General features: G+C 41.3%; 1 protein-coding gene across 1 annotated transcript; it reads right to left on the bottom strand.

The window, feature by feature from the left end:
- Positions 1 to 1,042: 1,042 nt before the first annotated feature.
- On the bottom strand, positions 1,043 to 17,769 carry ptpn23a (protein tyrosine phosphatase, non-receptor type 23, a). The gene is made up of 24 exons (XM_008430896.2): positions 17,528 to 17,769; positions 15,447 to 15,521; positions 13,795 to 13,922; positions 12,423 to 12,499; positions 11,297 to 11,346; positions 11,090 to 11,221; positions 10,931 to 11,011; positions 10,703 to 10,834; positions 10,557 to 10,604; positions 10,129 to 10,185; positions 9,974 to 10,032; positions 9,797 to 9,876; positions 9,263 to 9,377; positions 9,082 to 9,147; positions 8,772 to 8,917; positions 7,774 to 8,091; positions 7,545 to 7,699; positions 7,128 to 7,459; positions 4,578 to 6,957; positions 4,310 to 4,494; positions 3,573 to 3,677; positions 3,280 to 3,418; positions 3,000 to 3,113; positions 1,043 to 2,256 (listed from the first exon to the last, which is right to left on the bottom strand). The coding sequence occupies exons 1-24, from the start codon at positions 17,609 to 17,611 to the stop codon at positions 1,675 to 1,677; spliced, it is 5,640 nt and encodes a 1,879-aa protein (XP_008429118.1). The 5' UTR covers positions 17,612 to 17,769; the 3' UTR covers positions 1,043 to 1,674.
- Between the last annotated feature and the right edge of the window lie 1,037 nt (positions 17,770 to 18,806).

The raw sequence follows: 18,806 nt of genomic DNA, 5'->3' as shown, positions 1-18,806 counted from the left end.
GAATTTACTTTTTGATAGACAAAAAGTAAATTTTCTATCAAATGTACTTTTTGATAGACAAATCAAAAAGTACATTTGATTACTTTTTGTAATCAAAAAGTAATCAAAGTAGACATAAAAGTACACTTTTATGTCTACTTTGACATTTTTCTGTCCAAATTAATTTTTTTCTCAATTGGAGAAACAAGTCAGAAGTCTGGCTTTAATCTTAATCCTTATAATCCTTATCTTTAGAGCCCTCCGGCTAAAAAGACTGATTAAAAAAGTGAAAAAAGATACAAAATCAAAAAGTCACCTTCAGAGATCCCTCAGCAAAAGAACTGTCAAAAAAAATCTGAAGTGTAAATTTTATTTACCTGAATTCAGACGTTTTTCCCTCCTGGATTTGAGAAACAACTCAGAATTCTTAATTTTTTATCGTAAACAGAACAAACATGTTTGAAGCCGGTTGCTCTGAGGTTCCCATTCTGACTTTTTTATCCATCAATTTTGAGGGAACACCCCCCCGCCCCCCCAGCCCCCCTCTAAAAATTCAGTGGCTCTAATCTTTTTCCGTAAAATGATCTCAGGCGTTGAACCCACATTTTTCTCGCTCTTCGTTGTCCCTTGTTCCATTCCATTGGTTAATGATGGTACAGAGTGTGGCAGCTATTAAAAACGGTTTGATAAATATTCATATTTACCAAAATGCCAAACATTTTTTTAAGGAGCAAGTTCACTTCAGTCTTAGCCTTTTTATGAATGTTTTGGTTCAGATATGGACCTTTTATAATAATCCATATTCAGCAGCACTCTGCCTGGTAACTGATGAGCTCCGTGCTTCATTCGAACACCTTCCCATGCTCTCAGTTTCTCCATATCAAGAGTTGGTGGATGCAGAGAGATGCAGACAGTTCCTGCAGAAATCAGTCAATATAATTTCATCTCCACATCTGGACAAACCTTTAAGCAGAGCAAATAAAATCTGCCTCTTGTGATAAATTTCTGCAGGCTGTTGTAACAGAGGTAACTTATTTTGTAAGAAAAACATAAGACTTTGTACTAATTTTCAAATAAAGAGGCTTTGATACAAAACCTTTTTATTATTTCTACTTTATTGAATGTCTTTACAACAATGAACAATTAGTGATTTTTCAGTAAAGGAAGATTTCTTTACTAACTTTATGTAGGGTATTTACAGAGTTACAGAGAAATAAATCAACGTTAAAACGTGCCAATTTGTTTGCTGATCTGTTACCATGACAACGGAGCTTCAAAACTACTCTAGCCAAGCTCATCCCGCGTGCCCAAAGATTCACAGCCTCATGTGAAGAAGTTTGGAGTGCATACGTTTCAGACGGCCCAATATGTTGGAGCTGGAAGTGCACAGCTGTCCCAAAACGTAAAAAGAAAAGCAGCAAAAGGTGACCGAGCAATCTGAGAGATGCAAGTGCATAGTGATCCTAGTGGTCCTAGAATCCACCAGTGATGAAAAGAGAAGCGAGTGTTTTTGTTTCAGGGATCTCTCTGCTACCGCTGGCCAACAGGCACATCTTGGTAATCTCCTCTAAAGTGTTTCTGACGCTCCCAGGATTCAGGTTTGTCTCCAAAAGCAGGATTAGGGGGGGAAAAGCTACAGGCCTTTTGCTGACCCCTGGTGGTGAAAAGAGAGAACGGCAGCAGCTTTGATTTGTCTCAGTGCTTGTTAAGGCTCCAGAGCGGATCCAGGCTGCTGAGCGGGTCGCTGCTATCGTCGCCTCGCGTCCCGTGGATGCCTTGACCTTCGGCCGGCTGCAGGAAGTTCTGCTTGGTGACTCGCTGCTTCCCCCGGCCGCCTCCCTCCAGGGAGAAGGCCTCGGGCGTCAGGGAGGCCAGCAGCTCCAGTGATGAGGGAGCAGGAGCGGAAGAAGCAGGAGGCGGACTAGCTGAAGGTGCCGACTCCGGGAGCGGCTGGTGGTTGGGTGCAGGCGGAGTCGATGGGGAGAGACCGTCGAGGCCGTTGGGTGGTGGAGGAGAGTGAGGCGGGGAGGTGAGAGGCGGGCTTAAGGACGACGGAGGCTGACTGGGGTCCGGCAGCAGCTGCACGTCTCCCATTGAGTCCAGGGTTGGTGACATCACCCCAAAAGGCTCCTCTGGGCCATAGGAGGCGCCGCCCTCCATGGTGGGGTCTGCGCTGGGCGGTCGAATGCTGAGCTTGGCGATGGTGGCTTGGATGGAGCTGATGGGCATATCGCCACCGAGGACGATGTCCTGCTGGGACTCCTGTCTGGAGTAAGGCTGGAGAGCAGGGCCACAAACAAGACAAATGTTAAAATACGATAAAAATATAAAAATACAGCAGAATTATCCATCGAATTACTGCTGGTTCTGTTCTACTGAAGATGAAGTGAGTACCTCTGCTGACCAGAACTCCTTTAAACATGAAGAGGTGCAAAACACGAGCAGAAACATTTCAGATTCATCTTCACATTACATTACAAAATAAATAAGTAAACAACATCTGGATCGTTAACTGTCTCACTCACAAAGCAGTGAGGTCTGTTAATTATGACAGCAAAACCTCTGCAAGTCTAACATAAAATCTAATAAAAACGTTGCTTTAAATAGGAGCTTTTCAAAGTGTGGGTCGTTCGAAAAGCCCCACACTTTTCAAACGTGTTGCTCGATGCTCCACTGCCAGTGTTGATTTTTATTTTTTCTTTATAGGAGACTAAATAAACTACAGTCACAGCAGAATCTAGTTTATATTTTTACCATCATAACTGACAAGGCAACCGATGTATCATGTAATGTGGCGCTATGCATAGCTAACGCAGGTCATCCCAATGACATCAGTGAAACGTAATAATGGAACATCAAATATAGAAACAGCAAAAAGCTTAAAGAAATAATAGTAATAATATAGCTGAAGTATTCCTAGTTCTCCCACACTTTTAAAAACCCTGCTTTAAATAAAATATTTTTAAGTAAAACAATAAAAACTAAATGGAAATTTTTAAAAAGTAAGAATTATTAGAAACCTTAGTGGCTGCAGAGTTTGTGTTCTTGCTGTAGGTGGCAGTATTGATGCCGTGGCGCTGAAGGACCTGCTCAGCGTGTTTCAACACAGCTTCATAGCAAAACTTCAGGTGGAGCTGAAAACACACAAATAATCAACGACACTTAATAAGTAATAAAATCTATAAAGTAGTACTGATCTAGAACTCCTGATCATTAAGATAAAACTGAAAATTTTCCCTGGCGAGGCTGATCTACATCACAGCTAAAACCCAAACACAGGTTGCCAGTTCGGTATCTGACCTTCTCCTGCAGCATGTTCTTCCTCTGCTGTCTCATCTTCTTCACCAACAATGGAAGGTCTGGAATGCCGTTTCCAGCCTCCAGCTCCTGCAGAGCCGCGTACAGCAGACTGAAGGCGCCGGTGCGTCCGACGCCCGAGCTGAGACAGAAAGAGCACCGGCTCATATTAGTGCTAACTTAAATATTAAATAAAAAAAATAATGTTGCAGTGTGAAAAACAACCACAGATGTGTGCCAGAAGACACAAATCAGATGGTGGGTTGGTGTTTTGACCTGAATAACTCAGAACTCACCTGCAGTGAACCACAACAGGAGTCTGTAAGGGCCTCTGGTGGAGGTAGTGTCCGTGAACCTCCTGGATGAATCGCAGCAGGTTGCTCTTGCTGTCAGGAAGACCTCTAATAACACAAGAAGGAGGAAACTTTATATATCAGGGTTCTCACTTTTTAAGCCTTTTCAAGGGAAGTTTTCAAACCACACACACCTACCTTAGACTTATCCAAGATCAAAACATTTAACAAAAAAATCCCTAGTTTGAATAACTTTATCATGTGAAACTTAAGCTAATCTTTTTTTTTTCCAATTACACAGATCTACAAGTCCTTGAGTCATTAGGAGTAATACATGTTCATTACATTCAAACAACACCAAACAAGTCCTGATAAGGTAAATTCAATTCAAATTAAATGCTTAAACTCTATACACATAGAAAGTCACAAAAAATATCTAAAAAAATATTCTTCCAATGTTTGCTGGCATTTAGCAAATAGAAATTATTTTGGTCATTTCAACTAACCCAAAACTAGAAAAGGCAAGTCCTGTTAAATTTATAACAGAGATGCACCAATCGGCTTTTTCATTAATCCACTCCGATCAATTTTCAGATGCCGTATAACGTAAACCAGTTTTTTTCTTCCTTCATTCTTTTTTCATTTTTGATCTTTAAACATGATAAATTAACCAGCAGTTTGTAAAATAGGAATTATACTAGCCAGAAAAAGCATCATAGGAGTGTTAGTAAAACTCTTACAGCTCTGGCCAGGATGTAAACTGGAGGTGGACGACGGTCCGCTTCAGGCTTTGGTCACGGTACTGCAAACTGATCATGCGCTCCACATGGGTCGGCGCCATCTTCTGTGTGGTGAGACTGAGTGTGATTGGTCCCTGAGAGAGCTGCTGGCCGCGCTCTGTGGGGAAGTAGCGCAAAACCTTTCCCTGGGAAACATTGTACAAAAGCAAAGGTCAGAAAATGTGAAAACCACTTAAATTCAAACATATTATGCTTTAAAATGTGGTACCTTGTCGAGCTCCTGCTCCGAAACAAGCATGACGATGAGCGAGACTTTCTGCTCGTACACCATTAGCCAGAAGTCGGCCGCGGTGCCGGTGAGCGGAGCCTGGGTGGCAATCAGGCGAGGGCAGTACGGCGACAAGTCATCTACAAAGCTGGCATTGATGTAGTCATCTTTGCCAGACTGCAGAACAACACGGTTGAAATCATAAGGCATGACATCCTGGTGGCGGTTCTTCATCGTGTAGCAGCGGGCGATGGCGATGGACAGCTGCCGGGCGTCCTTCTCCTGCTGATCCTGCAGCTCTTTCCAACGGGCGTCCAGTACAGACACCCCTCCTTCATTCTCTGAGGGGTGCTCCAGGGATTCTACCTGGGCCCTATAATGTCCCAGTTCACTGTGAAGACGGGCCACACGTTCCGGGGCTTGGTACGGATCTCCCTGGATCAGCAGAACTCCCTGGGAGTTCTTCTTTCGACGCTCCCCGTCCTGAGGGTCTGCTTTGGTGGGTTGGAGGACGTTGGTAGGCCCCTTGGTGCCTCCGTGTTGGCTCTCTGGGCTGGAGGAGAGGAGATCATCTGTGCTAGAGTTTTGGCGTTGAAACAAAGATGTGGACGGAGGAACACCAGAGGGGGTGGGAAGAGTGGGTGGGACTGTGCCTCCAGGAGTGGGTGTCATACCCAGAGAGGCTGGACCAGGAGATGGGGACGGGGATGGAGAAGGAGAAGGTGCAACAGTGTTGGTTGGTGGCACTACTGCAGGGCCTCCAGGACAGGGCGAAATCATGTGTGGAGCTGCAGGGGAGAGAGGGCCGACCACAGGGGGTGGTTGGGGGGCACCTGGAGGTACATTTGTCCCTGCTGCAGAAGGATAGAGAGTAGCAGGTTGGGAGTGAGTCATAGGGAGAGAAACCTGAGGTTGTTGGAGAGATGCAGGTTGGGGTGCCAAAGGCTGCTGAGGCATCATTAGAGCTCCACCAGGGTAGCAACCCCCTCCAGGATGAGAAGGGTGAGGCTGGGGTTGACTTGGCATCTGCATGGGAATGGGTTGACGCTGTGCAGCTAATGCATTCTGAGGCATTTGGGGAACAGGGCCTCTTGGCAGGTTGACCTGGGGACCAGAGGGCACATGTGGCTGAGAGGAAGGAGGCATCTGAGGATGCAGGTTTGGGGGAATGTAGTTATGTGACACAGGAGGTATAGTTTGACTCGTAGGCGGCAGCTGTGCTCTGTGACCACCTGGTATTTGCATCTGTGGGTGTGGCAGAACATGCTGAGCACCAGGAGGGACTGGAATTTGTTGGTGCTGTGGCATCTGTTGGTGAGCGAGTCCAGGGGGCATCTGTTGGTTGGGATAGGGTGAGTATGGGGCAGATAACGGAGGTGTTGGGTGAGAAGTTGAAGATGTTGGTGGATGTGCAGTCTGGGGAGGCCTCGGCATAGAGCCTGGCATCATCTGAGGGTGTTGCTGGGGTACAAAGTTTTGTGGAGCCTGATAACTTTGCGGTACCTGAGGTCGGGGAGGAAAACCATTTTGTTGGTGTTGATGAAGCTGACCTGGAAATGCCTGCTGGTAATTTGGAGGAACATTAGGCTGAGGTGGAATGTATCCAGGGGTGTAAACTTGTTGAGTTGGAATAGGAGCGGCCCTTGGTCCTGGCTGATACCCCTGAGGAAGAGGTTGGGCAATAGGCTGGGGGTACGGCTGTGGATGCTTCTGAGGTGCAGCTGTCTGGCCTGGGACTTGAATGGGGGCTCCCGGGTGATTCATCATGTGTGGATATGCTCCAATCTGTGGCACCGTGTAACCACTAGAGGCCGGAGGAGGGAGAGGGTGGTGCGGGGTGGGGGTATAGCTGGGGATGGGAGCCTGAATGCTGTCCACAGTTGTGGTAGATGGGCGGACAGGGACTGGAGCAACAAGGCCCGGTTGAGGCGCCTGAGGAGGAGGCGCCCGGTAACCAGACACGACCGGCTGGGCAGGCATTTGAGGAGGCCTGTGATGAGTCATCTGAGGGAGGGGCACTCGTGGTAGAGGACCCTGTGTTGGTAGACCCCCAGAAGTGGGAAACTGAGCAATTCTTGCCAGAAGCTCAGGGGGTGGAAGGTTGGGAGGGAAATGAGGAATGCCTGCAGCAGGACCACCAGCCCAAGGCAGGGAGCTGCCACCAGGACCTGGCAGACGACCTGCAGTGGCAGGGAGGGAAGAAATATCAGGAGGGAGGCTTCGAAGGTCCTCAGGCAGGTCGCCCCCTAAGGCCATGATGGCTGCATTGAGCTGGGCCAGTTCTGGATCCTCAAGGCTAGAAGACCCAGAATCCACATCAGACGTTCTCGGCTTGAGGGAGGGCTTAGCAGCTGTAGGCCGCGCTGGGGGCTTTTTATCCCTGCAATGCAAAGCAAAGCTTTTGGTTTCTGTACAAATTAAGTACATACTAAATACCCTTACTAAACAGTAAGGGTGCATTTGCAGCAGCCCTGTTTATTAATTCTTGTCTGAGTCTACCACACTATTAGGTGTGAAAACAATTTCAGCAATCCTCTCAATAGAACTTACTTTTCCAGTAGAGGCTTCCTCTCCTCTGCCCTGGTGTGACACAGGGTCTTGGATCTCTCCAGCAGACGTGAGGCTTTGGCTTCCAGGTCATCATAAAACTCTTTTCCCTCCTGAGACTTCTTCATCAGGTCTTCATAGGCTTCATATGAGCCCACTAGTCCCTGGACTGTGCTGTTCCACTGTTGTTCGGTCTGGTTCAGGCCCTTACGTACCGAGGCGTACTGGACATTCGCCTCAGTCAGGGCCTTCAGGATGTTTTCCTGTGCTGATAGGTTCTGGTCAATATAGACCTTTACTTGCTCGTACTTCTTCAGCTGGTCCTCAAATATACGCTGGAGGGAAACAAATTAAGATAGTATAAATTTTTTAAGTATTTTGTTCAACAATGATGTACTTTATGAGAAGTAAGTAATGTACCTTCATGTCTGCTCTCTCTGTGGTAACAAGAGTGGAGGTGATGTCATCCGTTTGAACGAGGTCACGGAGTTGTTTTTCCAAAGACCCCCGTTGTTCCCTCATCTCATGAACCTTTCCCAGGATTCTCTTCATACGCTGCAGCCCTGCCATTTCCTCTGTAAAGCATTTTATATCAATCACAGTATATAGATTCATATACTGACAGAATGACTGGTGCCTCCACCCTCACCTTCACTGAGCTGGGGCCTTGGCAGAGCCTCTCTGAGACTTTCCAAAGGTCCCCCAAGCAGTCGCAGGTTGCTGATGTGCAGGTTCATAGCCCGGTGTAGTTCTGTGTTGGTAAAGCTGGCCTTCTCATGGGCCTCCATGTACTTCTCAAGGTCTCTCTGAATCTCAGCCAGAGCTTGGCTCTGCGCAGCCGGATGTAGCTCGGCTGCAGTGGGGCCACACATTTCCTGAAGGGCTCGCTCGCCAGCTTCGTCTCCTTCCAGAACATCTCGGATCTCCTTCAGTGAAGATTCCACATCGGTAAACACTCCCGAGAGGACTGAAAACACAAAGATGGGAAGTTAATTTATACATGCTAATTAGATCTGGAGTGCCTCAAGTGTTTAGTATTTACTCTGCTTTGAGTTTCTCAGGATTTTTGTCGTGTTTCCACCAAAAACATAATGTATTTTATTGTGATTTTATGCAATTGACAACTTGCATAGTGGAAAAAAAATTATATATGATCTCCAGCAACATTTCTATAAATAAATCCAAAGAGTGCTGTGTATTCATTCTCCAGCTGGAAATCTTTTGGGGTGAATCTCTGTTCCTCACATCTAGGGATTGAAATCTTTGCCAAACTTTCTTTGCCAAAACAGCTCAAGCTCAGCAAGACTGCAAGGAAAGCATCCAGGAACATCAATTCTCAAGATTTCCAACTGAATCTAGCCCTGGACTTTAACTGGGTCATTCTAAAGCATGAATAGTCTTTGATTTGAACCATTGCTTTGTATCTCCTGATGCATGTTTGGGGTTGTTGTCCTACTGGAAGGAGAACCTCAGCCTTTAATCTTTAGCAACTTCTAACAGATCTTTCTCTAGAATTACCCTGAATTTAGCTCTATCAATTTTACATCAACTCTGACATTCCATCTGACTGAAAACAGCAACATATTTATTCTCTACTTTATACTTTGTGGTTCAAGAGGTATATAGATGTATGTTCTTTCTACCAACCCTGCATGGACTGAATGAGGCTCTTGACGGTGTCCGGGCGGACACTGAGGGCAGCACACTTCTCCATCAGAACTGGCGGGATGTGATTGTACATGTCCAGGTTGTCAACAGACTCTGGCTCCAAGCCCAACGAGTCCATAAACTGCCTGCAGGGAGATAATAAGTCAGTTTGATGTAGAAAAATAAAATGTGACAGCAAGAATCTGATGAACAAATCCTATTTGTTCATACTGTAGATGTGCATTTTTTCAAAAAACGTCAATGACTGCTTTCCCACAACCACCTTATATACAATCACACAATCACTCACTCTAAGGTTTCATTCTTGCTGTCAATCTTGGCCACGATGTCCCTTAGCAGCTTGGCTTTCTCCTCACTGTTAAAAGAAAGTAAAGGAAACATTAAACCATGTTAATCCTTGAAAATTTCAATAAACTTCTAGTTTCACAACATCTTAAGATTCACGAGAGATCCACAAAGGAAGAGCCTACCTGTACAGAGAAGATGCTTCATGGGCAGCCATGGGCACCAGTTTAGCAAACAGGTCTGGTCCAGTGACACTGGGGTCGGTCGGATTAACCGGCAGAGCTTTTACCAGCGGAGCACCTGGAAACAAATGGAAAAACCAGAACAAAAATCACAAGAGCTTTGAGTCCCGTGGCTTCAGCAGTGGACAAATAATGGTTTCCATCGGTTTATTTTACATGATACTGAATATATTGAAAAACAAAGATTGTTACCAAAGCAAAGAAACTGTAAATATATCTGAACAAGAAAGAAAAAACTCATTAGTGAATAATTTCAGATTATATTCTAAATGCATAAACATAAAGCAGATCAATAAATCAAGAATGAAAGGAAACAGACAAAAGATATAAACCTGTTTAATGATTGCTGCTACCTTAAGTCAAACACACAGAAATATGCTTACCTCTATATACACATGTTAGTACTTATATACACCTACAGCATATGCAAATGCAGGTTTGCATGGATGCATTACTTGACATAAACATTTGTGTTACCTTTAACTGAGGCTAGAGTCTCCAGCGATGGAACAGTCTCGTGATAGATGAAGTCGTTGTCCTTTTTGGCAGAATTAAACCTAGAGATTGGGAACAAAATAATTGAAATACAAATCTTTTAATTAATTAGTAGCAAAATGCTATGAAAATGTGATCAACAAAAGATTCGCTGCTCACTTTCCTCCGATGACATCCATGGTGAACTTCAGGGCCTCTTGCACACTGTCAGGTTGACCCTGGACGGATCACAATAAAAAAAAAAAGTTTGATTTCAGATAGTAAAATAAATTTTAAAACAAGTTACAGTGGCACCATGTGCAAAATTACTTTACCTTAGCTAGCTTGATGGCTTCATTGAGTTTGTCCAAAGAGCTCTGCAGATATGCCAGCTGCAGAAAACAGATGATTTCAGTAATATATTTAAAAATTAAACATGACTCAGTGAATCGTTAGTCATTAAGTCATGGCCACATTTTTTTTCTCCCATGTCCCCAGATGGGCTCCGTTACAGTGCATCTTTAAGATGATTTTAGGAAGAACACTGAAGAACTTAAAGATGGTAAATATTTTACCTCTGTCTCTTGAGTTAATTCTGATTTCTTGTTTGTAAAAATAGGTATGAAAATTTTGATAATGAGCAAAGGTACAGAAATTAAGTAGTTAAATAAAAAATTGTTGCATTTTTTAAAAAGATTTCTTGACTTAATTGTATTTTATTACAGCAGAAAACGTCAAAAGAAAAAATAAATATTGAGCTCACCCGTTCTCCATATTTCTGCTGCTCCTCTGCCTGCTTTCCCATATGAAGCTGGTGGGAAAGAAACGGGTCACAAACAAAATACCAAGGCTGTATGTGCATTAACAAATCACATTAAACCCTTACGGATGCCCCCCCTGGCTACTCACATGTGCAATAGCAGCAAAGTAGTAGATCTTCATCTGAACCAGTTTTTTCCAGTCTTTCTGGATCTTCCCCAGCATGGAGGCTGTCTCAGAGTTCTCCAGAGCCCTGCAGGCCTCTTTATAATAATCCACCACCTACAGCACAACAACACATGTCAACTCTTAAAAACATTAAAATCATTGGTCACATCGATAGTATGGAATATAATGAGTTTCAAGGGAAAACCGAACCTGAGCACTGATGCGGGCAACCAGGAAACTTTTCCGGTTGTCCAACATGGATTTCTCTAAGAGGCATTCCTGAGCCTGACCCTGGGGAAACAGAAACAGACTGATGACATGTTTCTGTGTGTAACTGAAATTAGGCCTGCTGTGCTTTACATTACGTACCAGCATAAGGTTGATGTTGAGGTTAAGGATCTGGTGGCTCATGTCCACGCTGTAGTTGTGGCTGAAATGGTCTCTCAGGTAGGAGAACGCTCCAGCTGAGCACTGGAAATGAGTGCAGGACACCTTCATGCCCTGAAACCACAGCAGAGTCGGTCACTCTGGGAGAGCAAACACAGACGCAGCTGTTCTGTCAGAGAACCACCATACCTCCTCTGAAACCCGGTTATCCATGGCTCCCAACATGGAGTGCAGCGCTCCTGGAGAGATTCCACACAAAGGTCGGAGCAGGTTTAACATCTGAATATATGCATCTTAACATCCACTCAGATCCACATTTCCCTGCAGTACATACTTGCCTCTTAATTTATATTGTAAATTGGCTTGTAGTTTAATCATACGTATTATTAAATGCTTTAACGGCTCCTTGAATACATAATAAATTAATCAAACCAGTAAAAAAAATGATAATTCATCTTGGATTTCTGAAAACCATATAGATTATTAGATTACCACTGCAATTGGCTACTTACAATAAAAAAGAACGTTTGTTTGTTTATATTATGGAATGCAGTGCATTGTGGGTAGTACAACACCAGTGGTAATAGTGTCGGGACTTAAAGCTGGTTTAAAATGAAGTCTGGAATTCAGCCTCATACCTGAACATGAGGCTAACGACCTTTCCAGAAACATAAAATGTTTGCAGCAAAGTCCAAGTTCTTTCTTTCTAACCAAAATTCTGTCCATTTATTAGATTTTAAGGCCTGGGAACAGAGAAATGCATCACTCTGGTTGTTATTCAAGATATGTATCTGTTTTAAAGACAAAAAATTGGGACATTTTATCCCATGAGGCTAAAAAATGAGAACTTTTCCTTTACAGAATAGTGCACTCATAATGGTTTATATATTAAATTTATAAAATGCTTTAAAATAAATAAATATTTTAGTACAGTGATATAATTCCACAAAAAGCAGAAAAATTTACCCTTTAATTTGTGCAAATTTATTCAGTGGGGGTAAAATCCTATGCTAAGGATTTATTTAACAAAATCGCCAGCTCCACAATAATTGCCACCCATAAATACCTAAAGCAATAATTTAATATCTTATGGGCTTCTTTACATAAAAAAATTCTAGTAACTTTAAATCAGAAATTCAAGACAGCTTGTTTCCCGGGGTATAAATTATGAATTTGAAGTGACACAGCTCTTCAGGTAATTTCTTTTACCTAAAGAGGACTGTAAAATTCAAATATGAGGTGTTTAATTTGCTCCTAGAATAAAAAAATTATAAAATCTTTAAAACTACGACTTATAGCAAGTAAGTTAACTCACCCAGATTGTAAAGGATGCAGGCCTGCTCATAGCTGATGTCATTGTGGGTGACCGTTTTTCCAGAGAAAATTTCAGTCCTGAATGGAAATTAAAAGCACAGTTTGAAAAGTTTTCAAAGTAAACTGCTTCAACGTAAAACTCAAACAATTTCTTTGCTTTCTGAGGCAAAGAAATGACAACATGTGTAGGGGCTGAAACAATTAATCAGATTAATGAAATAATCAGCAAGTAATTTAGTACAGTATTTTCCACACTATAAGGCGCACCTAAAAACCTTCAATTTCCTCAAAAGCCAAAAGTGCGCCTTATAATCCGGTGCGCCTTATATATGGACCACAAGTCTAGCAACTACAGTAAGCAGCTGCCGACTTCATTTTCACCTGTAGAGGAAGAAGCGCGCGGTGCATGTTGGGATAGTTGTCAGAACGCTGGTTTGTAATCTATTAGTAAAGTTTGACTGACCTATCTACCTACCGACCGTCTAGAATCAGGTCGTCTGCAGGTCATGTAGCACCACGTTCTCCACGAACATGCTGTGCTCGAACGGAGAAGGGTGACCATCGTCCGGCCACGCCCCGGCCCAGTCGCGGAAGGCTCTCCTCGCTGACCGGAGTCAGACTGTTTTATTGATATTCACTTTACTGCAGCTCCATCTAGTGGATGCATAATGTAACTCCAGCTCTCCTGCAGCATCTATTCTATGCACCTTATAATCCAGTGCGCCTTATAGTGCGGAAAATGCGGTAATTGTTTAATCGCTAACTGGAGAATACAGACTCAAAAACAGGTAATTTGCTGAAAGTATTGAGAGCAGTAGTTATGACAATTTGGACATTATAAATATAGTCCAATTAAGAGAACTCCTCAAATGGCATTTATTTTATGTTCACCAAGTTCAAATTTACTAAAGCAGTAATATGTTATTGCATTTTAGGCAATAAAATGGCTCTTGTCTTATTTAAAAAAGGTAAAGGAATTATTTGTTTATTTGAATCTGCATGCCTATTAATATTTAAACAGGGTTTCACTGGTTAAATGAGTAATTTACAGAATGTCCCCTTTTTTTATTTGATTAACGGTCAGACTAATCTGCAGAATAATCAATTAGTAAAATAATAATTAGTTGCTTGCAGTCAATGAGAGCTTTCATTAATTTCCAAAGGGGGAATGAGAGTTGTTTTGACTCTGTCAGACAATAATCAATAACAAAAGCACCATTACAGCTTTTACCATTACTCATGTTAAACTGTTCTGTTTAACTCCTGTGGGCAAATCTGCCTACAATGTGCCTACAGATTTAAAGGGACGTTGACATCCAGATCAAAGTCTAAGGTGTGACTACGTCAGACGTCTGCAGCTCAAAGGTTCCTACCATGAGATGGGCACCGCCGCCTCCTGGCCTCCCCCCAGCGGCACTCGGCTCTGGAGGTAGTGCAGCTGGCCGAAGTACTTCCTCAGGGTGCTGCATCCCTCGAAATCTCTCGTCACATTCACAGCACTCTGTGAAACACATACAAATCATACATCTCTGCAGCACTAAAACTAATTACCCTCACCGCTACAAGCTTAAAAACATTACATAAGACAGCGCTGTGATGTAATACTGCTGTGTATCATTTATCATTCCCTTAAAGACTTTGCAAACAGCTCATTATTTTAGGTGTGTCAATTTTGATGTGATTTACAACTTAGATCAGAGCAGGAACTGATGAGATGCTAAACAAAGCGCACATCATTCATCCACTCCGCCGAACATTTGACTTCAATCATCTGCCGTTAGATCGTCCCAGTGGAATGTTTGAAAGTTGCTTTTACTCAAACTGCTTGAAGTAAAAGGTGAAGTGTTGACTTCACAGGAAGTCATATATTTAACAGAAGCAGAAAAGGTAAATCTAACCTTCTAAGAACCAGCAGGTCGATGATTATTCTCTTTAAACTTTCAAAGAGGCCCTTAATTTTTATTTTTTATCTGCTTGATTTCAGTTAACAAAACATTAACAAAAGGCTGATTTGCATTTGAATAATCTGAGGGCTTACTGTATCTTCCCAATGTTTAATTTGAAATCACCTGTTGAATCTGTAATTGCACATTTCACCTCTGTTCTTCCACTTTGGCATTTTAATACAATGGAATATTTTTAATAAATGCTCCTGCTATGTGAAACACTGGTTTTCAGCAAACTGGGACAGAGGTCAGCTGGTCAGGAACGTGAAGCATTTCCAGTGTTGTTTACAACAACAGTAATATATTAAGATTATGAAGTCAAAACACGTTTTATAAGGACTGACATAATGTAATTTGTGTAGCGATAGGTATTTTGATGAAAAAACAAATTACATATTTGTCCTGGTTGTCCTGGTTACGAGTCCTGGTTAAACATAGGAGTTACTCTGAAAAAAAAAAAAAAAAAAACCTGCCTATTTTATTTAAGAATATTGATATAATATAGATATAGCATACTTACATAAAAGTATATAAAAGTCTTGTATAAAAATTACAGTAGATAATTTTAGCTACTGTACGGAGCTAAAATTATTGTTCCCTTCAGGGGAACCTTCAGGGTGAAACTGATAGATGGTGGCAGAAAAGTAGCTTTTCAAACTCATTAAATGACTGATCAGAGGAAGAACAAAGTCAGCTTTGTAAAACATGTAAACAAAGATCTTACTGTATTTTATAGAAAAGTAACTGGTTCCATTTCAGCTGCTTCAGCATTTATTTTCAGTTAAGTTATCTAACATATAAATCATAGTTTGCTACATTTTTATAGGAAAATACTATTAAGTACATCAGAAGAGAATATAAATGACAAAAAGCCTTGAAATAATTCCTTTTGTTGATTGTCTTCATACAAATAGCCAATAGATCTGATTATTTGTCCATCATGCAGAAATAGACTGACAAGATATCAATTGTTTCCTTAATAGATAAACTGAATATCTAAACATCCAGGAGTTTATAGCTGGCAGAGGTAGAAGAAGTAGAACTGTATGTTTTAGGAGAAACTTTTAGATGCTACCCACCTGCCGCAGAGTCTCCAGTTTCTTCAGCTGCTCGTTGTAGTTGTCTGGATTCTCTCCGTAGTTCTTTAGGATGAACTACAATGAACAAAGTGAAAGCAGAAAGTCGATTTTAACTACAGAAACAAATTAAACTGCACATAAAACTCAGAGAATCATTGCTAATCTTAAGATTTTTCCGTTAGTCAGTCCTAATACTAATGTTGCATCTTTTAATAAAGGTTAAAAAGCAACAACACTCTCTTCCATGTTGTTTTGCCTGGATATTAATCACCCCACTAGCTGCTAAGTAAAGCAGTGAAGCTACTTCGAGTCAGCTCAGGAGGGAAAACAGCCTTGCAGACAAATAATCTTCAACAGACATGGCTGCTTCAGCTTTTAATTCAGCCATGGATGCAGAAAGGTCACAAGGCTGGTGGAAAAATGCCCAGTGACACAACAACAAGGAACATCCTGTCTAGTTTTGACTATCAAATGTGAGAAAAGTGATGCTTTGTTTTTTACACTGAGTATATCTAGGATATGCTGTTAATCCAGAAACACTTGTCAAGGTCCGAACCAGCCTTTACTGTATAAATATCAAGTAGTCTAAACAAGACACCAAAACTAGAAGTTAAATGTAATGGGGTGTAATGTTAAATCTTCAGAAAAAGTGTATTTTGTAGTATAATTGTACTTTGGGACATTAGAACAAAATTGTTTGTGATAAAAAATAAAATATGAAGAAGGTGGAACAAATTGAGTGAATGCATACATTTTGACCTGGAGTGTTTTTGTTTTTGTTTTGTTTGATGGGTAAAAACAGAAACAAACAAAACAATCTCATCTCCTTAGGGTCATTTTTGTTAAAAGCCAAAAATAAAAACAAGTTAATATGATAAGAGATTACACATAAAAACATCTACACCATTTTCCCTACACCAAAATGTTACCTTAAAATCAAGGGCATTGTAATTACAGACATTCTCTCACAGTCTGTAAGACAAAGATCAGAGGTGAACTTTTACTGATTTCATGTAACTTTCACTCAATACTTCCATATTTACTTCTATTTATAATTAGGCTGAATTCAGGGTTATCCTGTAGAAATATCACACATTATCTATAATATTAAATTGCTTCATTGTGACCATTAAAATGTGTAGTTTAATTGACACATCTCCTTTTGGGATATGTAAATGATATCTGCTTAAAATGTAATTAGATTTTTGATGGTATATTTTCAGTACAGATTTCATTTATTTGTCAATAGGGAAAGTTTGACATATTTTTGCTGTTTCAGCAAAATATGTCAAAGTATAAAGATTGGGTTCTCCAGAATCTTCTGTGAGACAGGTAACTGTTTACACAAACGGGAATAGAAAGTCCCATTATATTTAAATCATATGAGAGCTGATGATTCATCAGTTTCAGGTAGGAATGTCAATTCAGTGTAATAGTTTAATCACTACTTTATTGACGCGCCAGGGACGACACTAGAAAACAGCATTCAGTCCAATTGTAATCCACGTTTCATCTGATTCTGGAGTCTTTTGTGGCTACTTTAATTATTAACATTACTCTATCTGTAATGTGAACAGTACTGTTGCGGCCTGTATGTTTAGATGCTGGTGGTTTTATAGAAAAACACATTGTCTAGTTGTGAAGCTGAAACCCCTTCAGGTGCATGTGACAATGAGATCACTGTTTACTGTTTTCCTGTCGGAAGGCTGACTGGGCCACCAGCGGTAGCAGCCTGTCTCATCGTTTTACCTATGCTTATTTTTGCCCTTTTCTATTGTCATTGTGATTAAATTAGAGTTAGTTTACTGTAAGCTAATTATACTTCAGTTGGAGCTTTTCCCTTCTTATTCACTGGCAGGCTAACGTTAGCAAACAAAGGCGTGTTTGCTAGAGGAATAACGTAGCTTAGCCTGGGATACCCCTTCTAGAAATTTCTATTATCCCACACGAAGCCGCATATAAATTACCAAGAAGAACTGCAGCTAACGCTAGCTTCCTGGCTGGATTATCTCGTTTTCCATAATCCCAGTTTGGTTGACTTTCGACCTCAGCCCTGTTGCTCCATTCCCCACCCAGCTCACCTGCTTCACGGACGGACTAAACTGGAACTCCCCTGCCTCTTTCAGATCCAGCCAGATCATCGGCATCCGCGGGACCGCTTCCATCGCGGCCGACACTTTACGACACCGTCAGCGGGGATTAATGTCGAATTCCCGTCAGTAATGTTTTAGCCGAGGAGTGTTTTCCCGAAGATCGTTTCCTCCAAACAACTGTGTCATGTATCCATTTACACTTCAACCGGAAACTGATAGCGTGCATGACGTAGGCCTCACCGCAAAGGTTTTCTGGGAAATGTAGTTAATAAATTAAGAAGTCAGTAAACGGTTAGCCTTTACCAATTTACAACTTGAAATATTAATAAGTTGGAAAAGTATTTAAAAATAGAAATTGTTGTTCAAAATCATAAAAATACGTTTCTATATTAATATGAAATTCTCATTATTACATTGTTAAATCACATATTGCTAATTTACAATAGGTATAAAAGTCACATTCTGATTGAAATATATCTCTTTCAGGATATTCAATTCTACAAAAAGAATATATAAATTTCACAATATAAAACATTTTAAAACATTTAAAGTTATTCTTTGGTTAATAACAATATTAATAATTTTCCATGTTTGGACTGTTTTATCTCTTCCAAGTCTGCAGGTGTCACTGGTGGATTTTGTGAAGCAGGAGGTAGCATGAAGTGGAGAGGATGTTTCATACCCACAGCAGTCTGTCACTGAAGGAGCTCTCCTGTTCAGCAACAGATTCATGCTGAAAACTTTGTCCAACTCTGATGTTATTTTATTTCCGCTAGATTCCTCCTGTCTGCACTGGTTCAAGTGGGCATTCTAAGACAGAGCTGGCCTTCCTGATGAGAGAGAAGGATTAAAGTTTTAAAAATGTACTTTACACTTCCTCTGAATGTTATTATAATGACCATAAAATTGTTTATTAATAATTCACTGCTCCTATGAATATTCATGCAATTTTACTCTATGTTCTCTCGTCTTTTTAAGATTCTTCCTGATGTGATTCTCTTTGCTCATTCCACTAAAACATATTAAAAATAGCACTTTGCACCACAAAAAACCCCCTCCAGTCTTAAAATGTATATTAACCACTGGATTTGTGCTACATTGACTTGATGTTTAAATCTGAAAAGAGCAGGAGAAACATAACACCTCAGCTTTTAAACAACCTATTCAGCTCATTTAGATGTATGAGTTCAAGACTGGCTATGAGTAAAGTAACTCACCTGCGTCACTACTTTCTAAAGTAAAGATGACTGAGTGAATAAAAAGTGAT

This window comes from Poecilia reticulata, linkage group LG16 (assembly GCF_000633615.1).
Source record: "Poecilia reticulata strain Guanapo linkage group LG16, Guppy_female_1.0+MT, whole genome shotgun sequence".
NCBI lineage: Eukaryota > Metazoa > Chordata > Actinopteri > Cyprinodontiformes > Poeciliidae > Poecilia > Poecilia reticulata.
Note: the sequence above shows the minus strand (reverse complement) of the source record. Positions and strands in the feature narration are given on the sequence as shown.

Excerpts from the sequence above, each read along its gene's own strand:
- ptpn23a (XM_008430896.2), bottom strand. The coding sequence starts at position 17,611 with ATGGAAGCGGTCCCGCGGATGCCGATGATCTGGCTGGATCTGAAAGAG. Across the intron at positions 10,186-10,556 it reads AGCAGAAATATGGAGAACGG|CTGGCATATCTGCAGAGCTC; the intron begins GTGAGCTCAATA and ends TGTTTTCTGCAG. Across the intron at positions 4,495-4,577 it reads CGGAGCAGGAGCTCGACAAG|GGAAAGGTTTTGCGCTACTT; the intron begins GTACCACATTTT and ends AATGTTTCCCAG.